We start from the raw sequence: 18,994 nt of genomic DNA on the forward strand, positions 1-18,994 counted from the left end.
CACTTTTATCAGACTTTTATTTTACTTGAATGTGAGTGTGAATGGTTGTCTGTGTCTATGTGTCAGCCCTGTGATGACCTGGCGACTTGTCCGTAGTCAGCTGGGATAGGCTCCAGCTTGCCTGCGACCCTGTAGAACAGGATAAAGCAGCTACAGATAATGAGATGAGATGAGATGAAGTTTTCAGTGTGTGTACACATGCAAAAGGAGGTCTCTGGTTGATTCTCCTGTTGGTTAGGAGGGTGAAATAAAACCCAAAACCTAGGCCAGAAACATAATCCCCACAATTACACTCAATTAAACACAAGCTCCATTAGGATAGAAGCAGAAGTTATAACAAGGAATATAGTTTTTACATTAACAAGGTGTTTAAAAAAACATATAAAGGGATTATACTGACAAATGTGACTGTATACATGTATTACAGTAACAATACAAGTTTTTAAAAGCTTGACTGTTGCAAGGCTCTGGCATATTGCAAGACTTTGACACAATTAAAAAAAGTAATTAAGCTTATAGTTCATAAAGTCTAGGTAAAATTTTCAGGAAAACAAACTTACGTGCATTATCAGTAGTAATACAGCAGGCAACATGTTCATTTTGTGCTCTTCATAATGGCTCGGTTTAAAATAAATAACGACAGTAGGACATTGTCTTCAGCAGTTATTTATTGTATTTATTAACATAAACTTAGAGAAGCTCAGAGACACTCTGAATGATGCTGCAATGGAGTGGAAGGCATGTGTTAAATTTATGTAACATGGCTGTGTGCCCGCAGTCTATAAGCCAGGTAGTGTATTTGTATTCATGTACTTGTATAAGGTACAGTATGTACAGTCAGATACAGGATTTATGGCATCTTTGGTCAAAGTCCCTCCCTTGCCAGGACCTGATCTTCCCAGACAGTCTCCTTATGGGCAGCACCTATCTCCATTTCTATAGCCTTCGGCCTCTCACCTATTACATAGCTGGGGTTACAGTGGGGGGCTGGTCCTCTGGTAACCGAGAGAGTTTGATTCCTCACTCACAACTATATTGAGGCGTGCTTCACCAGATGACAGCAGATACCATTTTGATAACAGATTTTGGTATGACCCGATCGCGAATAGTTTGGTATGGCATCTTTTGTAAAGATGGGTTTAAAAAAAAGCTTATGAGAAAATGTTTGTGGTTAATTAGTTTAATCCCAAGCCCTGTGATGATCTGGCGACTTGTCCAAGGTGTACCCCGCCTCTCACCCATGGTCAGCCGGGATAGGCTCCAGCTTGCCCGCGACCCTGTATAGGATAAGCGGCTACAGATGATGGATAGATGGATAGTTTAATCTCACACAAAACATATGAGAGAAATGTAACCTTTACCTAAACCTCAAGGTGGGTTCAGTGTAAAAAGAAGGATGGTTATTTCGTAAAGAACTGTCTCCCCACTGGTCAATATTTTGGAGGTGCCATGATGTCATGGGGCTGTTTTTCCTCCAAAGGCTGTGGGAACCTTAGGATATGTAACAACATTGAATCCATGAAGCACCAGGTCATTTTAAATGAAAAATCTGTCTCTGCCAAGAAACGACAAGTAGGTTGTGGTTGGATCTCCCTGCAGAACATAGAGTATGTCTCAATCCACACAAAAAAGGTTTAATGACCACAGAATCAAGCTTTTGACATGGCCATACGAGTCCACTGACCAAACCCCCATTGAACACCAAGAGGAGAGTCCCACCACCACTTCAAAAAAAAAAAAAAGCCAGTCGGTGGATTGGCTATGCTAAATTGCCCATAGATCTCACAGATCCAGGATACCTGGTTTAATTCTGAGCTCAGGCAGCTTCCTTTGTAGACTTTTTTATTTTAATTTTTTATTTTTATTAAGTGTGATCAAATGAGCTGTAATTACACATGTAGTGTTGTTGTCGAGTCACTAAACCTCGAGTCCGAGTCCAGTTTCAAGTCCCCAGTGTTCAAGTCCAAGTCATTAAAGGGGTACCAAATATAATATATACAGTTGCTGATGTGACAAAGTAACGTATTCTTAAGTATTCTATCAAATTTATATACTAGAAAACAACAAAATATCTTGGTAATTGTAAATATAATACTTTATATGCTAAACCGCACAAGAGTCGCCATTTTTAAAAGACCGTGACGTCAGCGCTACCCACTGCACTAGCGGAACTCTCCGAAATAGAGGAGATAAGCGTGTAATCATGGCGTCGGGCGCATCAAGTGAAAGTGACAGCTCTGTCAAATCATACGAAGAGATCCCGCAAGACACACTGCAAGCAGGCTATGGCTTAGAAGGGTACCAGTTTGAACCTAGGAGAGGTACTCTCGACTCCGGTGATGAAATAAGAGAAGAAAGCTTGGATGACGGTGAGGATGAGACTGATGCTGACCATGGGCATGGCGAGCGTGGGGCAGAGCGTCTGTGTGCAGGTGATGCGGCGTGGTGCTCGTGCGGAAAATGTAACGTGGAGTTGCTCACGAGTCCAGCAGAATTTATTTGCTGCAATGAGATAGGCGCCACCCGTGGACTTGCGAAATCGTCGCAAGAGGCAGAAACAGGTATTTCACACGTGCTATTCCCAACCTCAATGAGCCAACACAACTGGGCACATACATACGTCATGAGTGTTACGCAGAGAAAATGAACATGCATTCTGATTGGATAAAATTAATATCATGGCGGGCTGTTCAAACTGCGGAAATAGTTTGATCGAGCTACTTTCAAAACACTATAACTTTCCAAGCTTAGGACAAAAAACTTTTGTAAGTCTTGAATAAGGTTCGTTAATGTGTGTTTTATTGTTATATTTACTCTATATATTGCCCTCTGTTCCCCTTTAAAGAAAATTTCGAGTCGAATACACTTTTGATCCGAGTTGAGTCCGAGAACAAGACTCCAACCGCACCATTTGACGGTGTTGCCTTTATGCGAAATCATCTCTGCTACTGTGTTGGACTAACGTTACTGCTTGACTGCCCCATTTTAGTTAATAGGCTACAGATAAAAAGCTTGTTCATCGCTCAGCAAGCCCCGCCCACTATCAACAAGACAAATAACATGAGAGAAGGTTAACACTAGCTAGTTCATCGGTCAGCAATCCCCACTATCAACAGAGCAATGAACATAGCGTGTCTCTTCCTTCTCTGGGTGGAGTCTTGGCAAATGATGATTGAAGTTCAAGGTTGTCCCCGTCGTCTCCTTGATAGTTCTTCTACATATGGAACACATCACAGTGCATTTTTCCCACTGCATGAGAGGTCTGTCTAAGCAAAGCAGACAATCCTAGGGGCTTCTCTCCAGGCATTTTAGCACCATTAACGTTAGTTTGTTCCTGAACATGACATATGAACAGGTGACTGTGCATTCTCTTGCACAAAATTAGTATAAAAATGAATGTATGTATTTAGCTTATGCCAAATTATTATGGCATGTTACAAAAAATAAAGAAAAAATCAGTGTCCTCGTCTCCAATTTACAAATCCGAATGCAGTTAATGCATGAGTACGAACCAAAGTCCAAGTCATCAGTGCTGAAGTCCAAGTCAAGTCAGGAGTCCTTAAAATTAGGCCATGAGTCAGACTCAAGTACTGCAAGCCTGTACACATGAGGTGGATAAACTACACTATATAGCCAAAAGTGTGTGGACACTTGACCATCACACCCATATGTGCTCGTTGAACATCCCATTCCAGATTTATTCCCACTTTGCTGTTATAATAAGCTCCACATTTCTGGGAAGGCTTTCCACAAGAAAGTTCATGAGAGGTTTCCAAACTTTTCAGGTCACGTACCACTCTGTGCCAAACTAAATTTTCCAAGAACAGTACCACTTCCCGGGCGGCATGGTGGTGTAGTGGTTAGCGCTGTCGCCTCACAGCAAGAAGGTCCTGGGTTCGAGCCCCGGGGCCGGCGAGGGCCTTTCTGTGTGGAGTTTGCATGTTCTCCCTGTGTCCGCGTGGGTTTCCTCCGGGTGCTCCGGTTTCCCCCACAGTCCAAAGACATGCAGGTTAGGTTAACTGGTGACTCTAAATTGACCGTAGGTGTGAATGTGAGTGTGAATGGTTGTCTGTGTCTATGTGTCAGCCCTGTGATGACCTGGCGACTTGTCCAGGGTGTACCCCGCCTTTCGCCCATAGTCAGCTGGGATAGGCTCCAGCTTGCCTGCGACCCTGTAGAACAGGATAAAGCGGCTAGAGATAATGAGATGAGATGAGTACCACTTCCCAGTGCTGACACCAATAATGTCACAATGAAAGAGCCATCTCGCCTATATAGGTCCACCCTTGACTACTGCTGCTACTACTACTTAACCCCATTTCCAGAAAAGTTGGGATTTTTCCAAAATGCAATAAAAACAAAAAAAATCTGTGATTTGTTAGTTCACATGAACCTTTATTTAAAAGCTTTTCAATAGTTTGACAGACCAACTTAATTGTACTTTGTAAATATAAGCCAACTTAGAATTTGATGCCAGCAAGACACTCAAAAAAAGTTGGAACAGAGACAAAATAAGACTCAAAAATTTATAGGATATTCAACTAACACCATTTTGGAAGATTCCACAATAAGCAGATCAATTGGTAAACATGACTGGGTATAAAAGGAGCAGCACCAAAAGCTCAGTCTTTGCAAATAAGGATGGGTCATGGCTCAGTCCTTTGTACCAAAATTCATGACAGAATTGTTAGTCAATTCAAAAAGAACATTTCTCAGCAAAAGATTTTAGGTCTTTCAAAATCTACAGTGCATAATATTGTGAAAAGATTCAGGGAATTCAGAGACATCTCAGTGCATAAAGGGCGAGATCAGAAACCACTGTTGAATGTGCGTGACCTTCGAGCCTTCAGGCGGCACTATCTGAGAAACCATCATGCTAATGTAATAAATATAGCCACATGGGCTCTGGAGTACTTTGGAAAACCGCTGTCACTTCACACAGTCTGCTGCTGCATTCAGAAATGCAACCTGAAACTATATTACGCAAGGAGGAAGTCATTTGTCAGTTCTATGCAGAAATGCCGTCGATTTCTCTGGGCCCAAACTCATCTCAGATGGACTGAAAGACAGCGGAAACATGTGCTGTGGTCAGATGAGTCCACATTTTAGCTTGTTTTTGGGAAAACTGGATGTCAAGTTCTCAGTGCCAAAGGTGAACACGACCATCCAGTTTGTTATCAGAGAAAGGTGCTGCAAAAGCCAGCATCTGTGATAGTATGGGAGCACATCAGTGCTCACGACATGGATGAATTGTGTGTGTGTGAAGGTACCATTGATATATTGGGGCATATATTGGGATTTTAGAGAGACAGATTAATCAAGGTGAAGTCTCTTCTCGGGAAGTCCATGCATATTTGAGCAGGACAATGCCAGGCTTCATTCTGCACGGGCTACAACAGCGTGGCTTCATAAACACAGAGTGCATGTGCTTGACTGGTCTGCTGTCAGTCCAGATCTGTCTCCTATTGACAATATATTATTTGGAAATGAGTGTTTTACTGGGAAATGCACCACTTGTATTTTTCATTCGAGCTACATACGGGACATGGAGAACCAAAACCATGACGTAAATCTCGATATGTCACATGTGAAGAAATCGATGAATTGTTTTGATAAATTTGGGTACTTTTTGTTTGTGAATGTGTCTATACTATAAAAAGAAAATCACATGTTCGCTTGAAGATATAAAGTTTATCTTCTTGTGATGAAAAATGCAAGTTTTTCAAATGAAATACATTGCAGATTTGAGTGACGTGTTTTCCACTATTTCACTCCAATGTCACTCCCAGTGTTTTCCCACTGACTGGACGTACACTGTCAAAATGGTGAACCAGTTCAAAATTAAAATTCTTTTGATTGACTTGTGTAATTTTTTTGTGGATGTGTCCATATAATTTAAAGAACGTTACATGGTGGCACAAAGATATGAAGTTTATCTTCTCATGTTAAAAATATTTTCACTGGTTTGCTTCACTCACTTGTGAAATATACATTCACCATTCGAAGATAAACTTCATATCTTTGTGCAACTGTGTAAAATTCTCCATGTATGGTACATCATGTAGAGGAGAATCAGACAACAGCGACCACGGACTGCAGAACAGCTGAACTTTTGTATCAAGCAAGAATGGACAAAAATTCCAATTGCAAAAGTGCAACAATTAGTATCATCAGAGCTTATACGATTAAAAAGTGTTATTAAAAGGAAAGGTGATGTAATACAATGGTAATAATGTCTCTCTCCCAACTTTTTTTGAGTGTGTTGCAGGCATCAAATTCTAACTTCATTTATTTACAAAATACAATTGAGTTGGTCATTAAAACTATTGAAAATCTTTTATTTGTACTTTTGTCAGTTAAATAAAGTTTTACATGAATTAACAAATCACAGGTTGTTGTTTTTATTGCATTTTGAAAATATTCCAACTTTTCTGGAAATGGAGTTAGAGATACACATTCCATTTTAGTGAGACGGATAAGCTGTTTGGAATGGCATAGTCAATTAGTTGAAGTCAAAGACTGAGGAGTCCGAATCTGACTATGTCAAGGTGTTTACAGCTTAGCTAATGTCAACATCACTAGTTCATGCTGGAGCGGCACGGTGGTGTAGTGGTTAGCGCTGTCGCCTCACAGCAAGAAGGTCCGGGTTCGAGCCCCGTGGCCGGCGAGGGCCTTTCTGTGTGGAGTTTGCATGTTCTCCCCGTGTCTGCGTGGGTTTCCTCCGGGTGCTCCGGTTTCCCCCACAGTCCAAAGACATGCAGGTTAGGTTAACTGGTGACTCTAAATTGACCGTAGGTGTGAATGGTTGTCTGTGTCTATGTGTCAGCCCTGTGATGACCTGGTGACTTGTCCAGGGTGTACCCCGCCTTTCACCCGTAGTCAGCTGGGATAGGCTCCAGCTTGCCTGCGACCCTGTAGAACAGGATAAAGCGGCTAGAGATAATGAGATGAATGAGATGAGTTCATGCTATGTCAGATGTAGTGTTGTGGCTAAGCACAGGAAAGTTTTATTTATAAAATATTTTAACACTTAATTTTTATATCATTGTCATGTGATATGTATGTGTAATAACTGTTGTCTGTAATAAAATTAAATGAATATGTTCTGTTTTTAAGTTCAGACTTGGGCCAGTTGTAGTTAGGCCTTTCAGCAAGGCTCTTCCATACCACCAGGTGGCGCCTCCTGTACGACCAGTGGTACGAACTACAGTTTGGGAATCATTGCACTAGATTTTGGAGCATGGCTGTTGTGATTTGTGTTCATTCAGCCACAAGAGCATTAGTGAGATCAGGCACTGATGTTCGGTGAGGAGGCCTGGGGTGCACTTGACGTTCCAGTTCATCACAAAGGTGTTCATTGGGGTTGAAGTTGAAGAGTAGAGGCTTTGTCAAGGACACTCGAGTTCTTCCACTCCAACTTTGGCAAACTGTTTTCATTGAGCTTGCTTTGTGCACAGGAGCATTGTCATGCTGGAACAGGTTTGTGCCTCTTATGCTGGGATCAGACTACACGAATTTGGCCTGATTCTGACACAATTTTGTCATGATGACAAATTTCCAGTGCCATGCCTGAATATGAATGTTGGGAATGAAGAACAGACCTTGTAGTGTGACATAATTGGGGAAAAAAACAGCGATGTGGTGTCTGGAACGCCCTATGACATCTCGATGAAAAGTCTAACATCAGAATTTTTGTATTTTCTCACCTAGTTTGACAACTCCTATGACGTGTTCCTTGAAAGCCATGATCAACAATTTCTTGACCCTCCTCCCTGATGACATGCGAGGAAATGAGCAATAATTCCTCAGGCTCACACTTGTAGTGTTTCCAGTCTCCTGACCAAGACATGGCTAAAAAGTATGACACTATGATTGCCTAATCTGACATGGTGACCATCATGAAAGACAAAAATACTGTGTAGTCTGATCCTGGTATTATTAGTTCAGTGAAGAGAAGCTTAGTGCTAGTTTAGTGCTTGTTCACCAGATCTTCTTTCTTCTTCTTTTGGCTGCTCCCGATTAGGGGTCGCCACAGTGGATCTTTTGTCTCCTTTGCTCCCTGTCTTCCGTATCCTTCTCTAACACTTTCATGCCCTCTCTCACCACAGCCATGTATCTCCTCTTTGGCCTTCCTTGTTTTCGTGTGCCTGGCAGCTCCATCCTCAACATTCTCCTTCCAACATGCTCTGCATCTCTTCTCAGGATGTGCCCATACCATCTCAGTCTCATCTCTCTTAGCTTAATTCCCAAGCTTTCCACATGCGCTGTCCGTCTGATGTGCTCGTTCCTTATCCTGTCCAACCACGTCACTCCCATCCTCAACTCTGCCACCTCCAACTTTGCCTCCTGTCTCTTCGTTAAGGGTACGGTCTCCAATCCATACATCACAGCTGGTCTCACTACTGTCTTATACATCTTATGTTTCACTTTTGCTGGGACTTTCCTATCACAAATGACTCCCGAAATCCTTCTCCAACTGCTCCACCCTGCCTGCGCTCTCTTTCTCACCTCACTATCGCAGCCCCCATTTGCCTGCACAGTTGACCCCAGGTACTTGAACTCACCAACTTTCACCATGGGCGGCACGGTGGTGTAGTGGTTAGCACGGTCGCCTCACAGCAAGAAGGTTCTGGGTTCGAGCCCAGCGGCCAGCGAGGGCTTTTCTGTGTGGAGTTTGCATGTTCTCCCCATGTCTGCATGGGTTTCCTTTCAGTCTCTCAGTCCAAAGACATGCAGTTAGGTTAGCGTGGGCGGCCTTGGGCTGAAGTGCCCTTGAGCAAGGTACTGACTGCTCCCTGGGCGCTCTAGTGTGGCTGCCCACTGCAGATGGGTTAAATGCAGAGCATGAATTTCACTCTTCTTGAAGTGTGCATGTGACAAATAAAGGTTTCTTCTACATCTACTCCTTGCATCTTCACTACACTCTCATCCCCAGTCTCATCTCATCTCATTATCTCTAGCTGCTTTATCCTGTTCTACAGGGTCGCAGGCAAGCTGGAGCCTATCCCAACCGACTACGGGCGAAAGGCGGGGTACGCCCTGGACAAGTCGCCAGGTCATCACAGGGCTGACACATAGACACAGACAACCATTCACACTCACATTCACACCTACGGTCAATTTAGAGTCACCAGTTAACCTAACCTGCATGTCTTTGGACTGTGGGGGAAACCGGAGCACCCGGAGGAAACCCACGCGGACACGGGGAGAACATGCAAACTCTGCACAGAAAGGCCCTCGCCGGCCACGGGGCTCGAACCCGGACCTTCTTGCTGTGAGGCGACAGCGCTAACCACTACACCACCTTGCTGCCCATCCCCATTCTCATTGATGCACATGTAATCTAGTCTCGACTCACCAAAGTGGAAATAAGAAATGTCACTCAATGGAAACTCTGGGTGTTCTCTTCACTAGTCAACTGTATAAGGCCATTGACGAGAAAAAAATTAACTGCTGTCCTACTGTTAGACCTCAATAAGGCGTTTGATAGTATTAACCACCAGAAACTACTTATGAAGTTGCGAGACCTCAACGTCTCTGAGTTGGCTCTTGCTTGGTTCCAAAGTTACTTGTTAGGTAGGAGACAACAAGTACGCATAAATAGTTCTGTTTCAAGTCCCTTGGATTTAAAGCATGGTGTTCCACAAGGGTCCCTCCTTGGTCCCATGCTTTTCAATTTGTATCTCAACGATCTTCCATCAGTTTGTAAGACATGTAGTGTTGAGTCATATGTTGATGATTCCAAGCTTTGTCTCATTTTCCAACAAAGAGATCAATGGAGGGCTCAACGACCTTAAGGAAGATCTGCTGTGGGTGGCTGCTTGGTGCTGTGATAATAGTTTGCTGATAAATCCTGACAAGACCAAGTTCTGCGTGTTTGGATCAGACAAGCTGCTCAGTCAGACACCTGTTCCACCTATCAAGTTCCTGGGAAAGGAGCTACCGGTCATCCATTCAGTTAAAGACCTTGGTGTTATAGATAGTAACTTGTCATTTGATGAACATATTAGAACTCTAACGGCAGACTTGATAAGCAAACTAGTAATGCTGAGTAGGATTCGTCACCTTTTTGATCAACAGAGACTTTTTATAATTATTAATTCCCTAATTTTTTCTAAGCTTTTTTATTGCTCTACTGTCTGGTCTGGTACTAGCAAATCAAATATTCACAAGTTACAGCTAGTCCAGAATTTTGCTGCCCGAATTTTGTCTAGAAAGCGCAAATTTGATCATATAACGCCCATTCTTAAGGAACTTAAGCTTTTGCCTGTGTCAGATTTATTAGCCATAAGAGACGCGGTACTGATGTACAATTGTATGAACAATCTCACTCCTGATTATCTTACTAGCCTGTTCAGGAAATGCTCCAGTATACATCAGCATAACACTTGGAACAGCGACAATCTGAATATTCCTAAGTGTCGTACCGTTAAGGCACAGCACTAATTTCTTTATAGAGGGGTTTCTGTCTGGAATTCACTTCCTAAGGCTATTTCTAATTCTTCATCACTGTCAGTATTTAAGCGGAATTTGAAGTAGCAGTATTTGGAAAGGTGGTTGCGCGCAAATTGAATCAGAATCAGAAACACTTTTATTGCCAGGTATGCGAAAACACACGAGGAATTTGACTCCGGTACCACTTAGCTTTCATAGTACAACACAGATAAAAAGCGTACACACAAAAACAAACAAACAAACAAACAAACAAACAAACAAAACAAAGGAATGGTGCAATAGTAGGGAATAATAGGGAATACAGAGAGAGAGTCTAACTGCAGTGATCTTCAGGGGAAGATTGTTGCTCCAGCAATGATCTTGACCAGGCAGTGCTGGCTGAGAGAGCCGAAGATAAGATTGGAATCTGTTTAGGCTTGAAATGGGTAGACGTGGCAGACTACCCCGCTCGTCCAGTCTGGTCACTAAAATGATCCATATCTCTCTGCAAAGCCATCAACTTCTCCAAGACGGAATCCACAGAGCGGCTCAAGTTCTGAATAGCCACAGTCTGAGTGCCGACAGCTCTGCCCACCACTTCAATCATGTCGGGCAGCTTTATGGGGCTTTGAACAGCTGTCACCGTTTTCTGATTTCCTCGATACACCAGGGCAATGCCTAGTCCAATCAGCAAAAGTCCTGTGATCATGATTCCGAATAGGTAAATATCCTCAATGTCCTCCACAGAAAGAACCGCCAGGCACACGACACACCACTTCTCCCAAGCGTCCCTCGTGTATCCAGCTGCGAACGTTCTGGCAGGACAGGCTGGTTCCTCCGAACCCAGGTTTCTCGTCGAGAAGATTGTGTCAATTGCGTGAAGAGACCAGTTTATCAAATCCATGAACTTTGATTTGAAGAACAATGCAGAAAGGGTCTCTCAGACAAGACGAGTCAGCAGAGTCCTTTTTTTTTGAATTTTGAAAAAAATTCAAAAATTGTTGAATTGATGATAACAAATATAGCATATTTATTAGATCTCATAGTCTTTATTTATGCTTTTTTATACACTACCCTTCAAAAGTTTGGGGTCACTTTGAAATGTCCTTATTTTTGAAAGAAAAGCACTGTTCTTTTCAATGAAGATCACTTTAAACTAATCAGAAATCCACTCTATACATTGCTAATGTGGTAAATGACTATTCTAGCTGCAAATGTCTGGTTTTTGGTGCAATATCTCCATAGGTGTATAGAGGCCCATTTCCAGCAACTCTCACTCCAGTGTTCTAATGGTACAATGTGTTTGCTCATTGCCTCAGAAGGCTAATGGATGATTAGAAAACCCTTGTACAATCATGTTAGCACAGCTGAAAACAGTTGAGCTCTTTAGAGAAGCTATAAAACTGACCTTCCTTTGAGCAGATTGAGTTTCTGGAGCATCACATTTGTGGGGTCGATTAAATGCTCAAAATGGCCAGAAAAATGTCTTGACTATATTTTCTATTCATTTTACAACTTATGGTGGTAAATAAAAGTGTGACTTTTCATGGAAAACACAAAATTGTCTGGGTGACCCTAAACTTTTGAATGGTAGTGTATATTTTTCCTAGATTAATTTTTTTTAGTTTTTTGATTAGATTTTATCATAGCTTACATTTAAAATTTATGAATATTCTTTGTAATTAGAAATATTTATGATTTAGATTTTTTTGTAAATTAGGTATGAAGACCCCGTGTTTGGGAACCTAATAAAGCTTATTGTATTGTTTTGCTTGTTCACTAGATATGATGTAGAAATAGTGAGTTGATTTGAGACAGACCCATGATGAAGTGAGCTCTGTTTTCTTCTACACGTCAGACTCCGCCCACTCACACGGTCACACTCCTGGCAGGAGGAAACACCTTTTTTTTTTTTTCTGTTTTCCCTGCTTGATTTTCCTCAGGAAATCACATGGAGGTGCAGATGTACTCACATGACAGTGTGAGCGATGGACGGGGAGCTCAATGAAGGTAAATTCGTGTCACTTGAGTATGTTTTGGTGAGATATTTAACTGCATTTGAGTTTTGGTCGCGTACAAGGCAGTTGAGTTGGAGTTTATTAAGTTCAGGTTGTCTCACAAGGCGTTATATTTTGATGTTGGGAGAGGAATTGTGTGCATTTCACAAACAGCTTGGTGGAAAACTGCTGGGAAAAGCTGCGGATGGAGTGTAGGAGTGTGTGTGTTTAATGTAATGTTAGTTAGTGAAAATGTTTCTTCTGGAAAAGTGGCTAAGTGCTGTTTGCTACTTGTTATTATTCTGATTCACTTGTGCACTTTCACCCTGGTGTTGTTAATGGTGATCATGAAGAGCGCGCGCGGCAGGCGCGAGACAAGCCGTGGCACTTCAGGGCCGCGTGACCGAGCTTCAATTGGACCACGCGCACGCGCGAGCAACTTTCATATTGTGCCCATGCGCAAAACAACAATAAAAAACTATTATGAGGGTTGTTTTATACGGAAGCCGAGAGAGGCCCTTCATATAATCCTTTTTTTATTCACCTTGTTATCCTGAGATAACGACATAATTAATTCAGGATCTCGAGGGGACAACAAAACCGTTATTCCGAGATCTCGAGAAAACAAAACCGTTATTCCGAGATCTCGAGAAAACAAAACAATTATTTCATGATCTCGAGTAAACAGCTGAGAAATGGTTCATTCAGGTGCGCCAAGAGACTTGTGATATGCTGACTTTGGGGCTATTTCTCATTCTGTATAGACGCAACTTTGATCATTAGAATGTGGGCAATTCCATGTAAATGTCAACCTCACCATGCAAAAATAAAGCAACATGTAATACATCAAAACCACTCCCAGAGATCTCACCTAGGCCTGTATTTTACAGATGTGAATAAGTTGAACCAATTTGTAACCAACCTAATATGTCACAGTCAGTCTTTCTTTCTTATAATGTAAAACCCAAGCTAAAATCAACTTTGATCATGTACAATTCTATATTATTGCCACAAGCCACAGAAATGTATGCTAAAATCCACAAAACAGCAAAACAATAGCCATCCTAAATATTATTTAAGAACTTTGATAGTTTTAGCTGATAGAGTGTTTTTCAAAGGGTTATGGTGGTTAAATTGCTGATTTTCTAAACATATGCCATGTCTATTTCAGACCTGGAATAATCGATCACCTAATAAGGCAGTATTTTGATCAGGGGTTGACACAGGGAGAGATTGCATTAAGTCTTTTTAATAAGGGATAATTTCAAAATTAGTCCGCGGCACCTCCGCAGAAGACTGGCCCCCTTCTCTCTCTCAAGGCATCGTAAAAAGCCATTTCTGCTCTGTTATATGTCCGCCAATTTCTAAGTCTTCGTTGTCTGACCCACAGGGGGCGCAGCTCTGCTAGAAATCTCAGCTGTTTTCTCGAGATCATGAAATAAGTTTGTTTTTTCGAGATCACGGAATAATTGTTTTGTTTTCTCGAGATCTCGAATTAGTTGTGGTGTTTTCTCGACATCCTGAATTAATTATGTCGTTATCTCGGAATAACGGTTTTGTTTTCTCGACATCGTGAATTAATCATGTCGTTATCTCGGAATAATGGTTTTGTTTTCTCGACATCGTGAATTAATCATGTCGTTATCTCGGAATAACGGTTTTGTTTTCTCGACATCGTGAATTAATCATGTCGTTATCTCGGAATAATGGTTTTGTTTTCTCGACATCGTGAATTAATCATGTCGTTATCTCGGAATAACGGTTTTGTTTTCTTGACATCGTGAATTAATCATGTCGTTATCTCGGAATAACGGTTTTGTTTTCTCGACATCGTGAATTAATCATGTCGTTATCTCGGAATAACGGTTTTGTTTTCTCGACATCGTGAATTAATCATGTCGTTATCTCGGAATAACGGTTTTGTTTTCTCGACATCCTGAATTAATTATGTCGTTATCTCGGAATAACAAGGTGAATAAAAAAAAGATTATGAAGGGCCTCTCGCGGCTTCCGTAGTTTTACAATCAGGGTACAATTGTGTCACAGGGGTCCAAAATTCAAATTGATTCAAACTGGTTCTTGTACCAGTTTTTAAGTGAAGGACAAGTTAAAGAACAGATTTCAGGTAATTTTTTGACGTGTGTATGGTAGTTTTGTGTAATCTGCTATAAGATGGGAGAAACAAATGAAGTGATTCTCGGAGAGGACTTTTTTTTTTTTTTTTTGACAATTCCATAGTGCTTTTAAACACACTGCCGTTCAAAAGTTTGGGGTCACCCAGACAATTTTGTGTTTTCCATGAAAAGTCACACTTTTATTTACCACCATAAGTTGTAAAATGAATAGAAAATATAGTCAAGACATTTTTCTGGCCATTTTGAGCATTTAATCGACCCCACAAATGTGATGCTCCAGAAACTCAATCTGCTCAAAGGAAGGTCAGTTTTATAGCTTCTCTAAAGCGCTAAACTGTTTTCAGCTGTGCTAACATGATTGTACAAGGGTTTTCTAATCATCCATTAGCCTTCTGAGGCAATGAGCAAACACATTGTACCATTAGAACACTGGAGTGAGAGTTGCTGGAAATGGGCCTCTATATTGAGCACTTGCATGTGACGTCACAGCCGATCCAGATTGTGACGGACGCCATCTTGTCGGTCAAACGCCATATTCCGCCTTCTACTTCTACTTCTGGTTCTACTTCTGCTTTTACTTCTACCTTTTCTTCTGGAAAACCCTACTATATACAATTCTACTACAACAGCTGCGGCTACAAGCTCTCCCTACCTGTGCACGTTTTTTATGTTTTTTGCGTGTATTTTTGCGTGTTGTTCGTCTGTACCGGACTTCAATATCCACTACAACCGTATGGACTTACTGGACATTGGTTTCCAGCAGAAAATGACGGTTTGTAGCGATTTCCATCGCATGCACAACATTCCGGACGAGATAGCGAGACCAGCGGGGTCTCCGTGGATTGTTATCGGAAGCAAAGCGAAGGAGGCGGCGCCGGGAGCGGAAGCAAAAGCGAGGCTGCAGAGCCGGCCTGTTGACTAAGCTCAGAAAACAGCCACTCAAATCTCCACTGCTAAGCCTCTATCTCTCCAACGCCAGATCCATGGTAAACAAGACGGACGATTTGGAATTACAGCTGGAATTACCTTATTCTATTCTATAATCGGTTGGTCAGTGCTATACTCAATACTTAAGTGACTTACCCATCCAATGAGGATTGTTATTTTCTTGTTTACAAGATGCCACATCTGAGTCGCTGACAAATCCTGAATTTCTGTAAAGATTACTGTCCAGAGATTTATAAGCACGCAGTGCTTCACCACTGAACAGCGAGGGAAAGTTAATGAGGTAATTATACACGTCTGGGTATTCCGCTGGCAGTTCAAAATCCACTGACACGGTCGTGAAAACTCCGTCCGGTAAGCCATAAGGGTCACTAATCTGTAGATCGTTTATTTTAGACATATATCTAGTTATCTGTTCATTAGAAAAATGAGCCGTGTAGTCCGTCAGTTGAAATTGATCCATTCTGTACACGAGTGCAGCAGTATTCAGTGGTGTTTTTTACCGACAAGATGGCGGCTGTGTACTTTCCGGTCACGTGACTGCAAGATCTCTATACACCTATGTAGATATTGCACCAAAAACCAGACATTTGCAGCTAGAATAGTCATTTACCACATTAGCAATGTATAGAGTGGATTTCTGATTAGTTTAAAGTGATCTTCATTGAAAAGAACAGTGCTTTTCTTTCAAAAATAAGGACATTTCAAAGTGACCCCAAACTTTTGAACGATAGTGTACAAGGCTGTAAGCTTTGTGTTAGTTGTCTCTAATATTTATGTCCCAATATCTTGACCACATTTTAGGATGAAAATAATCATTTTAGATATGTTATTTTATATTGAAAAATTAGCTGTCTCGGAGAGGACATTTTTTTGACACAATTGCATACTAATTTGATCAAAATAGAACTTACTGGCATTCAACATTAAAACTTAACTATGTTTCCAATGATATGGAACCAAATATTTGTTTTATGGTATAAAGAATGATTTAAGTGCATCCCTTTTGGAGCTACCTGTGGTCAAAAAAAGCACTTTTTCTAAATGACACGAGTAATTTTGCTAAATATGACATATTGCCATACATTCACCAAAAATAACGTTATCACCAATTTTTTTTGCATGGTAAATAGAGCTATCACAGGGCTACAATAAACAACCAAGTTTATTTAGTCAAGCCTTTTGATATTGAAGATAAGAAGTGTTAAATGTGACTTTTATCTTGCGTACCCTGATTGTAAAACAACCCGTAGACTATTCTAGCAAACCAGGTGGAGGGAAATGCTTCCAAACAGGGATGCAAACAAACAAACAATCATTCAATGTTGCAGATGCTTGTAAGATTAGATTATATAGAACTTTATTGATCCCTTTGGGAGGGTTCCCTCAGGGAAATTAAAATTCCAGCAGCATCATTACAGAATAAACAGAGAATAGAGAACACTTCTAGATAAATTAAGTATTTACATATAGAAATAAAAAAAAAAAAAGATATGAAAAAAGTCCAGCAGGAGAGGTATTGCACATTGTCCAGTATTGCTTTTTGTTAGGCTAGGCTACTGCTCCTTCCCTTCTGTCCTCTGTCCTCCTGTTCCCCTCCTCCCCCCCAGAGAGGAGTTGTACAGTCTGATGGCGTGAGGCAGGGGTCATCAAACTACGGGCCGACTCCGGCCCGCCACCCCCCTTTGACTGGCCCCTCTGCCCCCCACCACTTGAACCAGCCCTATAAGGCAATCCCCAGAAGTGGTCATGGCCTATTTTTTTCAAAATTGCTTTTTGGCAAATAATATGTCTGCATCTTGTATTTTGTTGATTTTATCAATTAAAATTGATATTTAGTTATAAAATGAACTATCCATATTTTCCGAATTTTCGTCATATGCTCATGATCAAGCAGTGACAGGCAGCGCACGCGCAGAGAACTGTCAGTGTTCAGGACAGCAAAATGGCTAGCGGTAAGCGAAAAGCTGACAGAGAGTGCAGAGTTTTTAAAGAACAGTGGACCACCGATTATTTTTTCGTTCAGTGTAAGGACCGTGCAGTTTGTCTTGTATGTAAAGAAAGTGTGTTGGTTTTCAAAGAATATAATCTGCGTCGTCACTACGAAACCCGCCACAAAGAGTATGCTAGTTTGCGAGGGCAAACGAGAAGACAGGATTCGGAGGATGAAATGCGGACTGGCTGCACAACAGAATGTATTCCTTCGCCAAACCCAGATCAACCAGGCTGCTGTCCGAGCTAGCTATAAGGTAGCTCACCTACTAGCTACCCATGGAAAGCCGTTTACTGATGGGGACTTTGTTAAAGTATGCATGCTTGCTGTGGCCGAGGAGGTGTGTCCCGACAAGAAGGATGCGCTCAACGCGGTGAGTCTCTCCGCACCTACTATGACCAGGCGAACCGAAGATTTAGGGGACAACGTGTATGACCAGCTGAATGAGAGAGTGTCAGAATTCGAGTTTTTTTGCTTTGGCCATGGATGAGAGCAATGATGTGCAGGACACAGCACAACTGCTGTGACCTATTGCTCATATTATTATAATTTCACTGTTTTTTTAAATGTTTATTTTATAGGCCTATTTATTTGACCTTTATTAAGTGCTGCACACATTTATTATTATTATTATTATTATTATTATTATTATTATTATCAACAGGCCTACCTACAATTTATAATTTTCCACTCATCAATCACCTCAACTAGGCAGATGTTTCTTACCTTGACAGCTTTGATGTTATTTTTATTAGAAAATAAATAAATGGAATATGTGGTATTTCAAATTAAAACAAAGTGTGAAGACTCGATTACTACTTTTGCAAACCACTAGTAAAGATAAATATGTGCCAGGAATCAAGTGTTGATATAGTAGTGTTTGATATAGTAGTGTGAATATAGTAGTGGGGATGGCTGTGCCAGGCTAGTAATCTCTACTACACAATGAGGCCTGCTGGTGGTCATATTTGTCTGGGTCATACAATTCTGTTATATAGCTGACTCGACCCCGGCCCCCATCACAGTCAGGAACAACAATGTGGCCCCCAGAGAAAAAAAGTTTGGTGACCCCTGGCGTGAGGGATAAAGGAGTTTTTGAGTCTGTTCGTCCTGCACTTGGAGTATTCTGTCACTGAACAGGCTCCTCTGGTTGCTGATGACGGTGTGCAGATGGTGACTGGCATCGTCCATGATGTTCAGTAGTTTGTCCATAGTCCTCTTCTCTGCCACCGTCACCAGAGAGTCCAGCTTCACGCCGACCACAGAGCCGGCCCGCCTGATCAGTTTGTCCGGCCTGGATGTGTCCTTCTTGGATGTGCTGCCCCCCCAGCACACCACGGTGTAAAACAGGACACTGGCGACCACAGACTGATCGAACATCCACAGGAGTTTCCTGCAGATGTTAAAGTGCATATCCTGGACCAAATTCGTGTTTTTTTTTTAAAATATGAAATTATGTCCCTTTACACACTCATCCAGAAGGGTAATTT

General features: G+C 41.6%; 1 protein-coding gene across 2 annotated transcripts in view; it reads left to right on the top strand.

The window, feature by feature from the left end:
- Positions 1 to 12,323: 12,323 nt before the first annotated feature.
- The window catches only part of snx8a (sorting nexin 8a), an 85,257-nt gene continuing 78,586 nt past the window's right edge, over positions 12,324 to 18,994 (top strand). The window contains exon 1 of one of the 2 annotated variants that reach the window (XM_060943082.1): positions 12,324 to 12,444. In XM_060943082.1, the coding sequence (XP_060799065.1) occupies positions 12,423 to 12,444 (22 nt within the window). In that variant the 5' untranslated portion in view covers positions 12,324 to 12,422. The remainder of the gene's footprint in view (positions 12,445 to 18,994) is intronic. The other variant, XM_060943081.1, reaches the window with a different exon arrangement.

The sequence above is a fragment of the Neoarius graeffei genome, chromosome 16, assembly GCF_027579695.1.
Source record: "Neoarius graeffei isolate fNeoGra1 chromosome 16, fNeoGra1.pri, whole genome shotgun sequence".
Taxonomy (NCBI): Eukaryota; Metazoa; Chordata; class Actinopteri; order Siluriformes; family Ariidae; genus Neoarius; species Neoarius graeffei.